Genomic DNA, 20,452 nt, shown 5'->3' on the forward strand with positions numbered 1-20,452 from the left:
AAGGAATGAGGCCATGACACCTGCAGCACATCACAATACATGGGCAAGCAGTACAACACTCCTGCCTTAAGCCCTCAGAGTGAACATGGGAGGGGGCGAAGAGCAACATCAAGCACACACAATGGGTTAAAGCCTTCAATCCTTGCTTTAATATCTAAGTCCCCGGCACACCCAGCAGAGCTCTCCAAGGCATCCTGCACCATGTCGAAGAGTTCTGGAGGGGACAGATGGCTAAATGAGCTTGGCTACAAGCTGGGCCAAACGCTGGGGGAGGGCAGCTATTCAAAAGTAAGGGTAGCCACCTCAGCCAAATACAAAGGCCCTCTAGCCATCAAAGTAGTAGATCGACGCCGGGCGCCCCCTGACTTTGTACACAAGTTTCTCCCACGAGAGCTGTCCATCCTACGGGCAATTCGTCATCCCAACATTGTACGTGTTTTTGAATTCATTGAGGTTTGCAACGGGAAACTTTACATTGTGATGGAAGCCGCTTCCACTGACTTATTACAACTGGTGCAACAACTGGGGAAGCTACCCTGCATTCCGGAAGCTCGAGACATCTTCCTCCAAGTCGTGAGCGCGGTACGTTACTTGCATGACCGAAATTTGGTGCATCGGGACCTTAAATGTGAAAATGTACTCCTCACGGCAGATGGGCGTCGAGCAAAGCTGACTGACTTCGGCTTTGGCAGGGAGTCACGTGGGTATCCAGACCTGAGCACCACATACTGCGGCTCTGCTGCCTACGCCTCCCCGGAAGTGCTGCTGGGCATTCCCTATGATCCCAAGAAGTATGATGTGTGGAGTCTGGGAGTAGTACTGTATGTGATGGTTACTGGATGCATGCCCTTTGATGACAGCCACATCCACAGTATGCCCCGACGCCAAAAGAAGGGGGTGTTCTATCCCGAGGGTCTCCCTCCCTTACCGGAACCCTGCAAATCCCTCATTGCCCAATTGCTTCAGTTTAGTCCAGCTTCCCGACCTGGAGTAGGGCAGGTGGCCAAAAACACCTGGCTGAAAGGAGGAACCTTAAACAAAGAACCCTCTTCCAAATAACTCTGACCTAGGACTTACTGAACGCTACTGAAGCTTTGGTCTCCTTCAGCTGTTGTTGAACCAATGCTAAAACACTGTTGACAAGGGTGGAGCTCCAGAGCCCAGCTGGGGTTACAAAAAGAGGGAAGGACCCTCCTCCAACATTCAGATAACCATTCGGGATTGCGGGAGAAAGGCTTTGACACGACAATATGAAGTTGAAGGAGGCTGAATTCAAGGACTTCCATGATAGTAGAAGGGGCAGTGAAGTAGTGTTTGGAACACCCCAAATGGGCATCAGTGCAACCTGTGGCAGACCAAAAGAAAAAAACTATGATCCTTGCCAAAAGATTTGGACATCATCACAGAATCTACACTTGCCAATGCGTAGGTGAGGCAATGAGACTTACCACAACATGATGTTGTTTGAAGTCTAATTCACAAATAAACCCTGAAGCTTCCATCTGTTGACTTCTATGTGCTTTTAGTCCTTTGCCCCCTGGGTTTCTTCCCCTTTAATTAGACATAAATAAGAATGTTGGCTTATTGAGCATAGACATCCTTAAATTCTCTTATTTTTAGGGAGATCCTTCTAAGAGATTCACAAGATGCTGAAATGATGGGTCTTGTTGGATCTCTTTTTCGGATCTCAGTTTAGTTTCAATAGCAATAGCAATAGCAGTTAGACTTATATACCGCTTCATAGGGCTTTCAGCCCTCTCTAAGCGGTTTACAGAGTCAGCATATTGCCCCCACAGTCTGGGTCCTCATTTCACCCACCTCGGAAGGATGGAAGGCTGAGTCAACCTTGAGCCGCTGATATTTGAACCGCTGAACTGCAGATAACAGTCAGCTGAAGTGGACTGCAGTACTGAACTCTAACCACTGTGCCACCTCGGCTCTTCAAAGCTTGCTTGCTGCCCGTTAACGTCTCTCAGAAGTCAAATAAATTAACCCTCCCATATTATAATCAGATTCTTAAAAGAGATCATTTAAGCATCTACTGTAACATGTATGAGTGTATTGGAGGAGGGAAGAACTCCACATGGGTGTCACCTGGTTAAAATAGGATATTCCTATCAAGTACAGGCTTGTAGTTTTCAATAACTTTGGTACTGTTAAAACTCTCTTAAGATCAACTAACTTAAAGTAATTATTGTGAGATTAAGATTGCACTGGTATTTTTTAATGAGCCAAAGTGACAAGTCTATGCTCATAGCTATATATCTCTATCATTATTTCTGGTAAATTCTATGGGACTTAAAGAATATATAAATGTAGACTATAAACCTAAGCTTTGTATAAAAAAAAATAACCCAAAAACAAAACTTAGAACAAGACAGCCAAGACTTAGCCAAGAAGTCTATATTTGCACTTCTATATTAAAACAAGTGGCTAAGAGTGCAGAATGTTTCACTTTATTAAACTTGTGGTCCTATCCCCCTTAGTATGGGGAAATCATATTCCAACCCCAAATTGCTCCCCAAATTTTCCCCATGTTATTGCCTTCATCTTGCCCCTGGTCCATGAGAAAATACAGTGGTACCTTAGTACTCAATTGCTTTGAAACTCATCGAGTCTGGTACTCAACGCATTTTGATGCAAACATTTTATCCTGATACTCATCATTTGTTTGTACTCAACACACAAGCTAGAACTTGTCAGTGTCGGCTGCCTTGTGACTCATTACATTATTCCTTGTGGGGGGAAATTTGTTTGATATTCATCATTTTTGGTCCTCATCACACCATCTGGAACCAATTAACGATGAGTACCGAGGTACTACTATAAATCTGAATTTGCCATAAACTATATTAGTATCAACACAGAATTTCCCCCATAAGCTGTCACCAATGTTTCAAGATACATAGAGCTGGTAACACTTACTCACCTCCTTGTTGGAGGTAAGGTCAAGTAAACAGCTGAGGTACAACCAGAGGTATATTTAGCGATGTTGAAATGCACATGGGCCTCCTCCTCATCTTTGGTGACTAACCAGCCTCTACTGAAGCAATCACAGAGTAGTTTAAACCTGGTACAGCATGCATTAATTTTAAGTAATTGTATTTTTTTTAATTTGCAAGGGTTTGCTTGCTATCTTTCTATCCATCCATCCATCCATCCATCCATCCATCCATCCATCCATCTATCTATCTTCTTCATGGCCTCCCTAATAGAGAGGCAGCTAAAACAATTGCTTGGGCTCATTTGAATGCAGTTTGATTGTATTTCTTTCTGACAATATCTTTTAATGAGAAATATAATTTTAATATTCTATTATCTTATAGCCAACAGCAATTTATTCTTTATTTATTTGATAAAATTTATATGGCTGCCTATGCTCATTCTCAGCGATTCCAGGCACCTTACAAGAATTTCACCTTTGAATCACTGTCATTTACATCCAGCCTTCCCCACCACCCCCTCACACTCATCTACCCCTTTAAGTTTTCAGATAGGGGTTCTAATTTTGACAACAAAAAAGAAGATATCCCTCCCCCCACCAATAATTTTATTTAACTGGATGCCTTCAGATCGCTGTTGACTATGGGAAGCTTCCTTGCACTTTTCTTGACAAGGTTTTTCAGAAGTAGTTTTCTCTTTCCTCCTTCATAGAGTTGGCAAATTGGCCCAAAGTTACCCATCTGGGTAATCCAAGCTACGATTAGAACTCTCCTGTTTTTTAGCCTGATCTTTAGCCACTATACCAAACTGGCTCTCTTCTCCATTATGGAACCTTATTTTTAGAGTTATCTACTTCCTGCAATATATTAGACTCCAACACTGATGGTTATTTTAGACCAGGGGTGTCAAACTCGATTTCATTGAGAGCCAGGTTGTGTTTGACCTTGGAGGCGAGGTGGGCGTGGTCAGCTCAACATCACTCGCGCTGGGGGCATGGTTTTTGCTGGCAGAGGGCTGCAGGAGGCCATCCAGGCCAAAAACAGGGCCTGTGAAGGCCACATGTCCCCCCCCCCCCCGGCTCCATTTTTGCTGGCAAAGACACTGCGGGCCAGTTCTTCACTTTCTTGCAGGGCAGCTCCGTGGTCCAGATCTAAGTACCTCGCAGGCTGGATCCAGCCCGCAGGCCTTGAGTTTGACACCTCTGTTTAAGACCCCTTTTGAAAATTTGTTTTAATATACGTTGGCGTTTTTCCTCCTAGAATAATTTAATGCAGTGAAGAGGTTTTTCAAATAAGACACTCAACAACCTGTTTCAAAGAACTGGAAATATATTGGTCAGAACTGGTTGCAGCCAATAAGATATTTTTGTTCAATGTAACACTTGCCTCTTGGCAGAGGGAGAATGCCTCACGTTGGCAGCCCCTCTTAAAGTGAACTATGGAGAGAAAAGGTTCCACAGACCACCCACAAAATAGGTCTCCACCTCTACAATTCTTTTTTCTTGTAGCTATTGCTTAATACCTATTTTCTTCCAGTACCTAAGGCAGTGTTTCTCAACCTTGGCGACTTTAAGTCCTGTGGACTTCAACTCCCAGAATCCCCCAGCCAGCAGAGCTGTTTCTCAACCTTGGCGACTTTAAGTCCTGTGGACTTCAACTCCCAGAATCCCCCAGCCAGCAGAGCTGTTTCTCAACCTTGGCGACTTTAAGTCCTGTGGACTTCAACTCACAGAATCCCCCAGCCAGCAGAGCTGTTTCTCAACCTTGGCGACTTTAAGTCCTGTGGACTTCAACTCCCAGAATCCCCCAGCCAGCAGAGCTGTTTCTCAACCTTGGCGACTTTAAGTCCTGTGGACTTCAACTCTCAGAATCCCCCAGCCAGCAGAGCTGTTTCTCAACCTTGGCGACTTTAAGTCCTGTGGACTTCAACTCACAGAATCCCCCAGTCAGCAGAGCTGTTTCTCAACCTTGGTGACTTTTAAGTCCTGTGGACTTCAACTCCCAGAATCCCCCAGCCAGCAGAGCTGTTTCTCAACCTTGGCGACTTTAAATCCCGTGGACTTCAACTCCCAGAGGGGGAATTCTGGGAGTTGAAGTCCACGGGACTTAAAGTCACCAAGGTTGAGAAACACTGACCTAAGGGAAGAATCCCTCTTCTTATCCTGCCAAAGTTCTGGAATCCCTTCACCAACACTCATCCCCTTCGGCTGCTAGCAGTGGGGAGAGTAAAACCACCTCAGGATTATATAAATGAGTAAACAATCATAATTATATGAGCATTTGCCAGCCGGGTGAGCAAAATGTTCCACTGATCATTGTAGCAATGAAGCAGAGGCTTAATGATTGCAGGCCCGACTTGCGAGTTTTGATCCACTTGTAAGGCATTTTTAAACCTACAGCTCAAAATATACATTTTGACTTTATCAAACCTGTGTTTCCAAGCAAGCAAATCATAAAGTGCACCCCTCCTAAAATTAGGAGGAGTTCTCGTTTTTGCTGTGGGCATGCTTCACGTCGAAACTTTGATGTGGTATTTTATAAGGTGTGAAAAAGTATTGAAGAGCAAAAATAATAAGGGAGAAGGACAAGAGTTTCAAGATGACTGGGCCTGAGCACTGGATATCAGTCCTCTCAAACCACGTATCTCCACTAGTCCCAAAAGCCAGATTCTTTTGTGCGAATACTGTAGGGAGCTTTAAGCTTTTTCTTCTATAGTCTACCCCAGTGTTTCTCAACCTTGGCAATTTGAAGATGTCTGGACTTCAACTCCCAGAATTCCCCAGCCAGCGAATGCTGGCTGGGGAATTCTGGAAGTTGAGGTCCAGACATCTTCAAGTTGCCAAGGTTGAGAAACACTGGTCTACCCAGTCTAGATCTTTAGTCTGAAATGTTGATCACAAACTCAGAGGGTCAGGCCATCCAAGGATGTTTGGTGCCTGGGGCACTGCTGAAGTTTCATCTTGCTATGTGGACCTTTTTCTGTGCTGGCACCCAGCAGTGGTATTCAATAGGTCCTGATCAATTCTGGAGAATCAGTAGTGATTTTGAATAGTTCAGAGAAACGGTAAATACCACCTCTGGCTGGCCCCGCCCCCATCTATTCTCTGCCTCCCGAGTCCCAGCTGATCAGGAGGAAATGGGGATTTTACAGTATCCTTTCTCTGCCATACCCACCAAGTCACTCCCACCAAGCCATGCCCAGAGAACCAGTAGTAAAAAAAAAAAATTGAATCCCACCACTGCTGGCAAGTTTGTGCTGGAGCTTTCTCCTTTTTGTTATCTATGAAGCCCTTCCTATAGTCTTTTATGCTCCTATTGTAAAGCAATTTTTTTACCCATAACTTAATTATGGCTCTGCTTCCACAACATGCACTCACAATCCTAATTAAGTCTCCCTACTAGAGTTTTTGGCAAAAGGCAATCCCACTAGCTGATCAAAAGTCATAATATAAGAAACATAATGGTCTTGTGTCCTTTTCCCAGGAAGTGTTTAGCATCCCACAGGCATCTATGCCAGATGATTGACAAAGCTTAGTTTTATAACCAGGCTTTCTCCATTGGCTAGGGAGGAGCTGTGCGCAGGGCTTCATCACTGCAGCAAATCATTTTTGAAGAGAAGAGTTACACTTTATGCTGCCTGCTCATAACAATACCTTTTAAGTGACTACTGCAATTGTTTCTCCATATGAATTGAATCTTTAGAAAATTGATTAGATAATCAAATATTCATTCAGGCCTTGTAAAGGAAAAAATCATTCGAACCGTTTTGCAATCAATATTTACGCAGAAATAAAGAGTATGAATATTTAGCAGGGCTTAGTTTCTTGTCTATGGCTTACAACTTGGTGTAATTCCACAGCCCCAGGAACACTGCCGGTGATTCAGACAAATGCTAGAATTTTCTAGGTGGGGAAACCCTACAAAGGAATCTTTCTGTTTCCTCAAGCCCTTAATGTTTCTTTTCTCATATTTTTAATGAACTATGGTTCAAGACTCTAAATGTTGGCTTACCAAAATTGTAGTCCCAAGCTTACAGGTAGCTATAGGGCTCACTCTGTTGATTGGCGAGAGAGAAATTGCTAGATGGTGTTGGCAGAAAAGCAAAACATAACATGGGGTGCAGGGGTGAGTTCTGTCTGGCTTTACTGCTGGTTCGCTCTTGTGCGCGCTTTGCTCATGCGCGCGCATGCGCAGTTCAATTAAAATTGTTCTACGCATGCGCAGAACCCAAATACAAGATGGCGACGGAGGCGACCAGGGAACCGGTTTGGCGGGATGGCAGACCTGGGTCGCTGCTGGTTCCAGCGACACAGACCACATAACACTACCGGTTCGGCCGAACTGGGCCGAACCGTTAGGAACCCACCTCTGATGTGGTGCTGTTGGAAACCAACTTTTGTGAATTCTCTAAATTCCACTTTTTTTCTCCTGGATCACGGATTTCAAACTCGCGGCGTCATGTTGCCGTCACATGACATATGATGTTTTTCTCCTGTGCAGAGCTGGGGTCAACGTGGCCTGTGTGTGAGGCATGTGACCTGTGAGCCACCAGTTTGACACCCCTGTCCTAGATGTATCCTTAAAATATCCCTCTTTAGTTTTAGTGTTTTCCAAATTTGCATTTCCAATCCATATCAAAGCTCCGGAGTCCAAAGGGATTGTGCAATTGGAATTCCACAAAAGAACATATTGCAGAGTGATTCTACATTGAGTAACATCCCCCCTCTGCTTCCTATCACAAGCTTTGCATTGCAGAGATGCCTTTATTTTTCTTTATTTATAAATTGTCCAGTGTATTTGTTCCTGATAGACAAGAAAATAGTTTCATTGTATTTCACTCTATTTCAGAGAGCAAGTGAGCATGACAAAGTTAATAATGGGACCACTTCACATCTCAATACATCCAAATTGTCTTAGAGTAAGGCTACTTCTTCTGGGCTGATGTTCTTCAGCTATCCATTCTCCAAAGAAAGGTGTAAATAAAGCAGGAGGATCAACATTTTCCTCTAAACTCTTAATCCTAGTATGGCCTAACTTCTTCCCTTCCATAGTTACTCACGTTACTCATTCCAGATGTTGCTGGAATATCTGAAAAGCTCAGGAGGATTTTTCAACCAGCATCACACACTTGTACATTTTAAGCCCAAGAATACATTAAGGCAGAAACTTGTCCACCCCAAAGTTAAAACACCTAAACACAAACTGAGCAATGTGGTATATGCAATACAACATAGCAATAGCAATAGCAATAGCAGTTAGACTTATATACCGCTTCATAGGGCTTTCAGCCCTCTCTAAGTGGTTTACAGAGTCAGCATATTGCCCCCAACAATCCGGGTCCTCATTTTACCCACCTCGGAAAGATGGAAGGCTGAGTCAACCTTGAGCCGGTGAGATTTGAACAGCCGAACTGCAGAACTGCAGTCAGCTGAAGTAGCCTGCAGTGCTGCACTCTAACCACTGCGCCACCTCGGCTCATCATTTGCACAACGAGAAGTGTCCAAATCTGTACATTGGTGAAATAAAGCAACCACTTTACAAGTGCATGAGACAACATAGGAGATCTAACCCATCAAGATCCAGCAGTCAATCTGCCTTTGAATGATAAGGGTCTCTCTCTTGAAGACAGCAAAGTTCATATTTTGGATAGAGAGGAGCCAATGGTTTGAAAGAGGGGTAAAAGAGGCCATTTATGTTAACATTAAGCAGCCCTCTCTCACAGAGGAGGAAGGATAAAACATCACCTATCCCCAATTTACAATGCAGTCCTTTTGACTATTCCAAGAATATTTCACACCTCTGATTCAGGTGACACTGAAGTCTCAGATAAAACCCCAAGTAACCACAACGACTCTCAGATAGTGTTAAGACCAGTTGACTGCAAAGAAAACAATCTTTCCATCCTCCCCCACCATCCTGTCAGAACCCCCTCCCACCAACTAATCTCAACTGTCAATAACTGTCCTTCCATCTCCCACAGCATCCAATACAACGGATGAAGCTTCTATGATAGGAAGCAAAAAGTCTTGTTTTTCCTCAAAAAAATCAGTCCAGTTGCCTTTTCAAAATTTAAACCACTTTTGATACAACTATGACCTGAATGAGGGAGAATCATCATAGACATTTGCTCAAGAGATGCTTCCTACCTCAACAGTAAGTCCTTCTAATTGGCTGTTACCATGACAATTAAAAGGCATCCAATCAAAATGTCTTTTCTAGAAGTCATTGCTCTCAAGACTAATTGAATTGCAAATAAGCAGAGACAATGGTTCTGCCACCATTATTTCTCATTGGAGGTGACAAATGCAGAGCTGAGAAGAAATCTATGATCAGGTGACTATTTGTAACTCCTCCTGATTCTCAGTTGTGGTCTCATAGGAATGCACTAAATCCTAAATGGGAAAGATAATGGTATAAATACAATGTCCTTATTTCCTTTAATATTTTTTTTAACCATTCTGAAGCTTTACAGGTGGCTTACAAATATTAAAAATAATCCAAAAGCCATGTTTAGAATCATAGACCAGGAAGGGAGCTTAGAGGTCTTCTAGTCCAAGCCCCTCCCCAAGTAACGGGCGCTCACTCCAGTGGTGGGTTCCTACCGGTTTGGACCGGTTTGGCCGAACCGGTAGTAGTATGGCGGCCTGGGTCGCTGGAACCAGCAGCAACCTGCCATGCCCCTGAACCAGTTCTATCTTTTTTTTTCACTTCTGTGCATGCGCAGAACAATTTTAATTGCATTGCACATGCACAGCGTGCATCAAGCATGTGCACACAGCACACACATGAGCAAGCCAGGAGTAGTGCCTTCCGGAACCTGCCCCTGGCTCACTCCATTACGCAGTGCTAGGGATTCGAACCGCTGAACTGCCAACCTTCTGATCGACAAGCTCAGCATCTCAACCACTGAGCCACCATGTCCAAACGTTAGGGGTGCTCAAATGTTGTGATATGACTTGGGAATTGTAAAGATGTTTTGATTACTTTAATACCATTTAGATATGCTTGGTAAATAACTACATAAATATCATAACTTTTCAGACCAGCAATTCCCCAGCAGACAATTCAGACCAGCAATTCCCGAGTAGCATCAAAGAACATTATTCTGTGCGCAGTGAGCCGGGTGAAAGATATCTTTATCACTTCACTCCAAGCTCAAAAACAGAAGAACCTGCTCAAGTGATGGCAGATAATCTGGTGTATTTCATGAAGAAGAAAGGCATTGACAAAAGCTTGAAGGCCAGAGTAGATTCTACAAATGTTAATACTGGCTGTGAAGGTGGTGCCATGCCATACACTGAGAAGAAGTTAAGCCAGAGCACCCACTCTACTGGAGCTGATTGACTGGTCTGAAGGTATATATCAGCCATCTTTGATGTGCAAACTGACTACAGTGGAAATAAAGAAGTTCATTGATGAATCAATGCAAGTATCACCGTGACCCTCTCATGCCCAGTCAATAGAGAGATGTGCGAAACAGGTCACAGAGGCAACAAGCAGAGCTTAGACACATGAGAAATGTGATATATCAGAGGCCAAGAAGCAAGTCGGTGGCTGATGTCGAAGAATGAATCAGAGCAAGACTTGATAAAACTCGCTTAAACATTTTTGTAACTCAGATCTTTGCTTTCTGGTGATAGTTTATGATTGCATGGATTATTTTTTGCTTAGCTAGATAAGATTCATGCAGGGGGAAAAAAACTTTTTGTAGCACAAGGTCTAATTTTGAGAAGATAAAATTAACAGTATTTGTGGCATATACAGGTATGATCAGATGTGGATTTACCATACCAAGCCAAACACTGTGCAATTGCAAAAATAAATTCGAATTCTTGGTGTAAAACCACATATTTTTAGAACCCCCTCACTGAAAAAAAATTAATTTTCACCCCATTAAATGGCATACCCTGTTTATGGTTGATCCTGGAAAAATGCTGTAGTTGCAGTCCTTTTAGCAATTAAGAAAAATTAGTTCCTTTCACAGCAGCAAAGTCCTCCACTTTTGAATATGCTTTTACACAGTAGAATCACTTTAACATATGTACAGAATGTGAAGGAAACGGTCAGCCCGGGCACTGGAAAAAAGGAAGCATTTCCTCCTGCATCTCAAACAGCCTGTTACACTGTTAAAACAGCCCCTACTGCTGTTACCAGATGGACGACCAAGAGAATTCAGAATATATTCGCATTTGCTAATTGGAAAGATTAAAGAATGTACATAATCATTGATACAAGGTTAATTGAGCAAAGCCACTTTTGCTTAGAGCTGCATTTATGACTTTCTTTTTGTTAACAGTAACGCAACTAATTGAAAAATGTTTATTTGGAGTTGTACATTTGCCCATCCTTCGTTTTAACCTTGGAAAGGAAACGAGAAGTTCGTGAGCAGAGAAGAGCTGTTAAGCTGCTTGACCCCATCAATGTCCATCTGTTGGGAAGATGTGGGAAGTTATCATCCAGCCCTCTCCCAGAAAAATGAAATATCCTAGGAAATATTGAAAAGGCAGAATATTTCTCTGGAAGTGAAAAGAAAGAAACAGGTTAAAAAGACAGAATAATTGCCTGTAGCTTTCGGCCCATCCCAGTTAATGGGCCATTAAGAAGGCCAGGCTAGCGCACTTTACATAATAAAGACTTCTCTGCTGCAGCTGTAGGGGGAAGGGATATTACTCAACTCTCTACATGGCATCTGAGAACTCATCTATACCTGGACTCATCAGCCTAGAGAGTAGCCCCCTGCATGGCACCATGGGAGTCTGACAACCAATCAGAATACATTTCTTACACAGGAACGGGAAACAGAGAGGTGGGACTAAACAGGTTATAAAAAGCCTAGCAAGCCCCTCCCTCAGCCCTTCTCTTCTTCTCCACCAACATTGAAGCATGTGATCACCTTTTCTGGTCAGGGCTCAAGCCATGTGGTCCAGTCCAACAATAAACCATCTTTCCAAGCAGCCTCCATGTCTCCAGTGTCTTTTCCCCCACTTGGAGCTGAACCCAGAAGGACATTTCTTTCAACAAAGAGAAGGGAAGATGGGGGATGTGATTAATGTTCCCCTCCAAGAGCTTGGGAAAGCAGCTGGGGTTAAACGGACAAGGGGACACACAAGGCTTGATAACCCACTGCCTTTTCCTTCCCACAGAAATAGTAATCTTGAAATCTTGCTGGCTGATGCGATGAGATCGTTGGAGTGGGTGAGCCGAACAAGCAGAAAACAAATAAAACACACTCTTCCCTGTAAACAAGCAGCTTTTGAAAATCCATGTTAAAGCTCTCTTTGAGCTTTTTTAAATATACAAGGCCCATTTTCTTAGGGGAATCAGTTCATATAAAATGGCCCATCTGCCTTTGCTCCCTGCTTCTTCTACCTACTTGAAGGTTTTCTAAATACGCCCTGCATTCCTCCTTTCAGGGGAATTTAGATTGTCTTTGGTTTTCCCAGGTAGAAGATATGATACGGTCAAGGGATGCTTAGCAGTACCCAAAATGTTGCTTGCTGGATTTCTTTTAAATCTGCGATGCCCTTTCACAGTAGCCTTCAAAAAAAGGAAGGAAACAGGGACAGGGGTAATATAAAAGTGATCGGATTTAAAAGCTCTGAGATAAAGAATGCTTTCAAATTATTTGCCAAACTTCCCTTCCTTTCATTTTTGGGTCTAATGGAAAAAGACTTGGAGAAAAAATTTAGAACTTTGACCCTATATACTGTATGTTGAAAGCAGCAACACTATTGTGTACACAAAAATGGAAGGACACTTCAATTCCCACTAGAATAGAACAGAATAGAATATAATTCTTTATTGGCCAAATGTGACTGGACACGCAAGGAATTTGTCTTTGGTGCATGTCTCTCTCAGTGTACATAAAAGACAAGATACATTGGTCAAGAATCATAAGGTACAACTGTCAGTGTTCCAGATAACATCCAAAATTAAATCAGAGTCCAAGGCAACTTCCTGCTCAAAGTTCCAATTTATTAAGAGAGCCATGCTGGCACATCTGGGGGGACCCCAAATCTGAAACTTCTGCCATATCCCTCCCCCCAAAGTTAAAGTTCATGATCTTGCCCACACACCCACAAGTCCATCACATGGCCCAATCTTCCACTGCCATTGCTGGCAGTTCCACCCACCCAGTTCCGGTCAGGTGCAGAGGTATCAAGACAAAGGATGACCTTGGCACTCTAGAAAGGAATTTTATTTTGACTACATAACATTCTACTCTGTACTATCCCCCCTCCCATTTCCTCACTATAGAAACAGAATAGTAGAATAGAAGTGTGGCAGGCCAAGGATCCAAAAGGAACATGGCTGCAGGCCTGACAGGCGGCCTCTCCTCAGAAGAAAACTACTTCCTGGAAAAAGAATAATGCAGGGGTTAACATAACAGAATTGACCCCCCCCCCAACAGGGGGACCCTTTGGCTTATCGGAAAACATATCATGGAATTGTTTTACTAACTTATCAGCTTTTAGGTTCCATCTTTTCACCCAAGTAGCTTCGGACAAAGGGTACCGCTTCCAATGCACTAAATATTGTAAGCGACCCCTATACAGCCTAGAGCCTAAGATTTTTTTTCATCTCATAATGTGTTTCCCCTTTTGTCACTAGAGGAGAAGTGGGAGGCTGGGTGGACGGTCTTATGCTGGACCCAATTACTGGCTTCAACAAGCTACAATGAAATACTGGGTAAATTTTCTCTAGAATTCTGAGTAGACTGAGTTGAACTGTAACTGGGTTAATTATCTTCACTATTGGGAATGGACCTAGAAATGTTGGGCCAAATTTCTTGCTAGGCATTCTTAATCTTACATATTTGGTAGATAAGAAAACTTTGTCCACAACACAAAAGGGGGGGGTTGGAGCGAGCTGTGTTCATCAGCTTGCTTCAGGTGTGCTTCTGCTGCTTCTGCTAGAGCTTTTTTTGTATTTTCCCACCCTTTCTTTAGAGTGTCCATCCATTCAGTCAGAGACATAGAAGAGGAAGGTTCCCTAGGCAGCTCAGGCATGGGAACAAATTCCATGCCACTGGTAATTTGGAAAGGAGTTAATCCAGTGCTGCTGTGGACCGCGTTGTAGCAAGTAGCAAGTCCGACCAGTTGTCTTGTTGATAGTCCACATAACACCGGATGTATTGTTCCACTATCGCATTTCCGCTGCTCCATTCATGCTCGGATGAAATGCTGAGCTCAGTCCTTGTGTGGACCCAATAGACTTCAGGTACTCTCTCCAGACCTTGGTGGTGAACTGAACTCCGCGGTGCAAAATGATCCTCCTGGGCACTCCGCGCAGGCGGTAAATGTGTTTGACAAACATTTTCACTGACTTCTTTGCAGATGGTAATCCTGAGCAAGCAATGAAATGGGCTTGCTTGGAAAACAAATCAATAACTGTCCAGATTACTTTATTCCCTCTGCTGTCTGGGAGTTCGATGATGAAGTCCATTGCGATCTCTTCCCATGGTCGGCTAGGGCTGGCCACCCATTGTAGTAGTCCAGGGGACTTCCCTGGCCGAATTTTCATGGTTGCGCAAGTGGCACAGCTCTTTACGTAATCTTTCACTTCCTATTTCATTTTTGGCCACCAAAATTGGCACCTGGCGAGGTGGAGTGTTTTTAGGAATCCAAAGTGGCCACCTAGTTTCGCATCATGGCTTCGCTGTAGAACTTCCAGCCTCAAGCTTGCGGGAACGTACAGCTTGGATCCCTTCCAGGCTAAGCCATCTTTCAGCGTCAGGATGTCCTTGTTATTATTGAGCCGCGGGTCTGCTGGCAGCACCGATTTCATCACTGCCATCAACTTATCCTGGCTTTGGGTGACAACCTGGGCCGCCTTTTGGTGGGAAGAAGAAAGGATGGGGTGAACCACTTCTTCCTTCTTACTGTCGTACTGCGGTTTTCTTGACAAGGCATCTGCCAACAAGTTCTTCCCTGCAGGGATGTGCTTTGGTTCGAATTTGAACCTTTGAAAGTATTATACCCAGCGAACTTGCTTTGGGGACAGTCTTCGATAGGCTTTTGAGAGGTTTGAGGTTTTTATGGCTGATCCAGACCTCGAACGGTACATCCCCCCCCCTTCCAGGAAATGTCTCCAAGTGAGTAGGGTCCACCTGACCGCATACGCTTTTTTCTCCCAAATGGCCCACCTCCTTTCAGTAGCGGTGAGCTTTTTGGAGACGTAAGAGCACGGCAAGAGGTGCCCTTCTTTATTCTTTTGCAGTAGCACTGCCGCTACCGCTACATCACTGGCATCCATCTGGATTATGAATTGTCACTCTGAGTTGGGGTATATTAACCCGAATCTACTTACTGATAGTCATAGGATACAAATAAGCAATCAAATCATATTAGGAAATGATTAAATTTAGTATTTTGGTGAAAGAAAAGAATACAAGTACTTTTGTTTTTACATGGAGACTGCTTCTGAACTTTGTGCTTGAGGTAGAAAAAAAGTCCCTTCCAACTCTGTTATTCTATTCTATTCTATTCTATTCGGTTCACCGACAAAAGGACGAACGACAAAACCGCGCCCGACTAAACCGCGGTGACAAAACCACATGTTCTAAAGCGCTCCGACGAATGAGCGGTGAATCACGCCGACAACAGCGCAGCAACAGAAGCGCACTGTAAAACTAAACCTAACTCTAAACCTAAACCTAACCCTAAACTTAACGCTATACGTAACACTAAACCTAACCCTAAACATAACGCTAACGCTAACGCTAACGCTAACGCTAAACCTAACCCTAAACCAAACCCTTACCCTAACCCTAACCCTAACCTTAACTTAAATCGCCCTTAAATCGCCCTTCTGTCACCGCGCTGTTATCTCCGTGCTGTTGTCGCCGCGCTGACGTCGCGGTTTTAGCGACGCGGTATAGTCGGGCACGGTTTTGTTGTTCGCCCTTTTGTCGGGTCACGTTCTATTCTATTCTTGATCTGAAATCCCTGGGTAATTTTGGGCCAGCCTTTCTCAATAAAGCCATCTCACAAGGTTGCTGTAGTGAAGAATAGGAGGTAAGATGCACGCTATGTGATAACCTGTACAAAAGGTTGTATATTATCTTAATGAAATGAAAAGATAAATGATTATGTGTCCAAAATATCAGAGGAATGCATTGGTGCTCAGCAAATATAGAAACGTTTGCTTAATTTGCATAAGGTATGGAGAGGTCAGCGTTTCTGTAAGTGGGCTTTGATTTAATAGAGTGTATTTTATTGCTTTGCTCTTGGATTAATGATGCTTTTATGTTATCAATGTTTCAGCACATTGAGAGCAAAAACTGCAGTAACTGCAGCTAATGTCAGCTGAAGGTTAAAATGTATAAAATCATGCCACAAATGTACTTCCAGAGGAGTGCGGGAGACTAACAAGAATCTGCAAGATAATAAGTCGTAAATAATGTGCCTGGAACTACAAGCTACATTATAAATAGAGGGTCAGCAATAGTGATTTAAATCCCCCTACAACTACAAAACTGGCTTCTTCAGCCTGAATGCCTGTTTTTGCTCAGAGAAACAGATTGTGTAGAGAACACAAAACAGATGCAATAACATATCCTTTCATTTATCCAAGGTCCAAAGGACATTTTCTTTTAATTTGGGGGACAGGGGATAAAGTTCACTTGCTTCCAGGACATTTCACCTAACCTAGCAAAACCCTGGGAGTTCAGATCCAACTCATGTAGCAAATAGGGATCCGGTAGCTCAGTGGCTAAGACCCGAGTTTGTTTATCAGAAAGGTTGGCAGTTTGTATACACACACACACACACAGAGAAAATTTTTAAAAATGCAAAAAGAAAAAGAAAGGTTGGCAGCTCGGTGGTTCAAATCCCTAGTGCTGTGTAATGCCGTGTAACGGAGTGAGCTCCCATTACTTGTCCCACCTTCTGCCAACCTAGCAGTTCAAAAGCATGTAAAAATGCAAGTAGAAAAATAGGAACCACCTTTGGTGGGAAGGTAACAGCGTTCCATGCACCGGCTCTTTGGCTTTTAAACAGAGATGAGCACCGCCCCCGAGAGTCGCGAACGACTAGCACATATGTGCGAGGGGAACCTTTACCTTTATCTTATTGTGGTTCTTCCACCTCCAGATTTCTTCATGTTCTCAACAAATTTTAAAGGCTTAATAGGACGGGACTTTTTTTCCCATGCTGATTTTTCTTCAAGACTTTCCTTCGGCTGCCTGATAATTTTATGTTTTCTATCCATTTCACAAAAATACATTGAATTCAGCTACTTGTAATTTCCTACATACTGTACCTTGTTACCAGTTTTTCTTAGAGTCCTGTATATTTGTCTATAACTACTGATCAAAAGATTGGCAATTTTGCATTTGATTTCGTTTAAAGCATTCAGTTGGATTGGATGCAACATAGACTCAAATACTTTTCAGTGTTTCAGTTTTGCCTCAGATTTAATATCTTATCATTTTCCATCTATCTCCTCAGACTTCCTTCCTAAAATATAAACAGGAATTCATCTGATTTATTTGTAGTTGTCTTTTAACTGCTCCAACAGTCTAAACAATCCATAATTGTTTTCCTACTTTAAATATACTTATTAATTTAGTATTAATATGTGGGATTATTTTATCTGGATGCTCGTGCTCTCATTTAGACCATTTTTTTCTTTTTCTGAAGAAACCTTTCACGGATATAGTCTCTGATATTGTTCGTTAACATGCAGATGACTTCTTAGATTCGGTGCTAGATTTTTAGATCTCCTATTGGGATCAAGTTACATATTTTCAAATATTTTGGATAGGCCTGAATCTTCTGCCTTTTCCACCAATTTCCTTTTTGACCCATTCTCTCATCTCCTTTCTTGAAATAAAAGAGACTTTGGTGCAATTTTTCACTAATATATCCAGTGGTGGGTTTCAAAAATCGTTCGAACCTACTCTGTGGGTGTGGCCTCCTTTGTGGGAGTGGCTTGCCACCCATGTGACCGGATGGGAGTGGCTTGCTGCCCATGTGACCGGATATGAAGATGCCGATGACACTTGTCAGAACCACCTTAAATTACCTCACACACAGCACTGGCATGCATAAGAATATGATGTAAACTTGTTTTTTAAAAGGGATCTTTGGTTTGCATTAAAACAACTTCAACACACACAATGTTCTGATTGCACCACAAATGCAGTAGTCATCCTTACCTTTCACAGAGGCACTGAGTTTTATAAATATGAGCATGATAGTGTAGAATAATCATATCCAAGGACCAGTGGTGGGTTTCAAAAAAGTTTGGAACCTCTTCTGTAGGTGTGGCCTGCTTTCCGGGTCCACTGGTGGAACCTCTTCTAACCGGTTCGGTAGATTTGACCCGGTTCTACCGAATAGGTGCGAACTGGCAGGAACCCACCTCTGAATATATCACTTCGTATTCTCTTGGCCAAATCACCTCAACAATACAGTTCCTTGCATCCTCTTCTCACAGAGATGGGAGATCTGGAATGTGAACTGGATTTCAGCCTTTTTCATGCCAAAAGTTTGTCTGCTATTCTAAAATCGAAAGCGGGAGGATAAAAATGTGGAGCAATTCTTTCAGAGTACCTTGCAAAAGGATTTCAGAAAATATTGGCTAATGGTAATTATCTGATTTTAAATAGAGTCCTCAATTAAGCACTGTTCATTTGTGCATATATAGCTATACTGAGAGGGACGCAGTGGTTCATTGGCTAAGACGCTGAGCTTGTTGATCCAAAAGGTCAGCAATTCGGTGGTTCGAGTCCCTAGTGCTGCATAATGGAGTGAGCTCCCCTTACTTGTCCCAGCTTCTTCCAACCTAGCAGTTCGAAAGCATGTAAAAATGCAAGTAGAAAAAATAGGAACCACCTTTGGTGGGAAGGTTAACAGCGTTCTGTGTGCCTTCGGCATTTAGTCATGCCGGCCACATGACCACAGAGACGTCTTCGGACATCGCTGGCTCTTTGGTTTTGAAATGGAGATGAACACTGCCCCCTAGAGTCGGGAACCACTAGCACATATGTGCGAAGGGAACTTTTACCTTTACCTTTAGTTATACTGAAAATATAGGATTGTTAATATCCCTGGAGTAGTCAAACAGGCCAGGATTTGAAGAGGCTTAAAAATGTGTACATAAACAAGCAACGGAGGATGGGTAGGGCCTGCGAGAGCAGAGAACCAGCACACTGTGTCAAAAGAAAGTTCAGCAATTTTCCCAGACAGCTGAATTGTGGGAACTTTTGCTTTAGCAATGAATAGTCCTGCTATTTTTAACATTTTTATGACACAGTTTGTCACAAACTGTCTCAGGAGACTATCAACAATCTATTTCAAACAAAAATTCAACCCCGCACATTTCTCCACTGGAGATGCTGAACATCTGGAGCAAAGGGATATATTTTCCAGGGATGTTAAGGAACAGAGAGCAGCAGTTCATTCTTTGGTTCTGACCTCATAGTTGATTCACATTTGCTTCATATTTGTCACACTGGACAATTGAACAGGCTGTGGTGGTAACACTCGGCTTTGATAAGAAAGCAGCTTTCCTCTAATCCATGAAAAATGGAGGTTTTGTTCCATTCTATTATGTTGTAGGATTCCCAACCATTTGTTAATAATGTCCCCAACAGAAAGCATTATTTAACCTATCCCACTATTGAATTGTAGCCCATTCAGGACTTGATGAACACTGACTTGTATGGGAAAAATACATTTTATCACCGACCTAAATCTGTCCCTCTCAAAGTGGTTGAGCTCTCAAAAAGCTTCAGAAACCGACTTTCAATAATCACATTCTCATTAAAACTGATTAAAAAAAAAAAAGAATAGCTCTGTGATTCTTCGAACGGTCTCTCATTCCACTTGGAGAGAAAATTGTCTTTTGGGAAATATAAGAGAGCAAGAATAAGAACTTGAAATCATTCCATAATATATTGTTATTGTCACCTCTTTGTCTGTCCCTTTTGTGCTTGGTGTAATCATTTTATTCAAGGTTATTAGTCTCCAAATGGTGGTGGGGTACGGGTAGTGGCTGCTTGGGGAATACAAACATTGATTTATTTTGCACTTGGGGTCATTGGAGCGATAAAGAGGAAATAAGAGCAATACCGGCTAAAGAAGAGCGATGGCATAGTCTTCTCTCCTCCTGTTTATGGGCTTGTAGCCTTTTAAATACGAAAAGTTCATGGGATATCATGAAAGCTTCAGAACTGTCACAATCCAACTTCAAGTCTCCAAGTTGTGGCTATGACACTTGGGAATGAGTCGGGATTGAGGAGAGAGACAGGTAACATCTTGTGGGAAGTTATCATCCAGCCCTCTCCCAGAAAAATGAAATATCCTAGGAAATATTGAAAAGGCAGAATGTTTCTCTGGATGTGAAAAGAAAGAAACATGTTTTAAAAGACAGAATAGTTGCCTGTAGCTTTCTGCCCATCCCCAGTTAATGGGCCATTGAGATGGCCAGGCTAGCCCACTTTACATAATAAAGACTTCACCAGCAGCTACAGAAAGGCATGATAATATACTCAACTGACCACA

At 42.7% G+C, this 20,452-nt stretch overlaps 1 protein-coding gene across 1 annotated transcript; it reads left to right on the forward strand.

Annotated features, from left to right (window-relative positions):
- The first annotated feature begins 81 nt into the window (after positions 1-81).
- On the forward strand, positions 82-1,501 carry LOC106551948 (testis-specific serine/threonine-protein kinase 6-like). Its single transcript, XM_014070112.2, has one exon. It carries the CDS (start codon positions 202-204, stop codon positions 1,057-1,059), a length of 858 nt encoding a protein of 285 aa, XP_013925587.2. The 5' UTR covers positions 82-201; the 3' UTR covers positions 1,060-1,501.
- The last annotated feature ends 18,951 nt before the right edge of the window (positions 1,502-20,452 follow it).

The sequence above is a fragment of the Thamnophis sirtalis genome, unplaced genomic scaffold (assembly GCF_051295495.1).
Source record: "Thamnophis sirtalis isolate CommonGarterSnake01/CBP01778 unplaced genomic scaffold, rThaSir2_p1.2 scaffold_1, whole genome shotgun sequence".
Taxonomy (NCBI): Eukaryota; Metazoa; Chordata; class Lepidosauria; order Squamata; family Natricidae; genus Thamnophis; species Thamnophis sirtalis.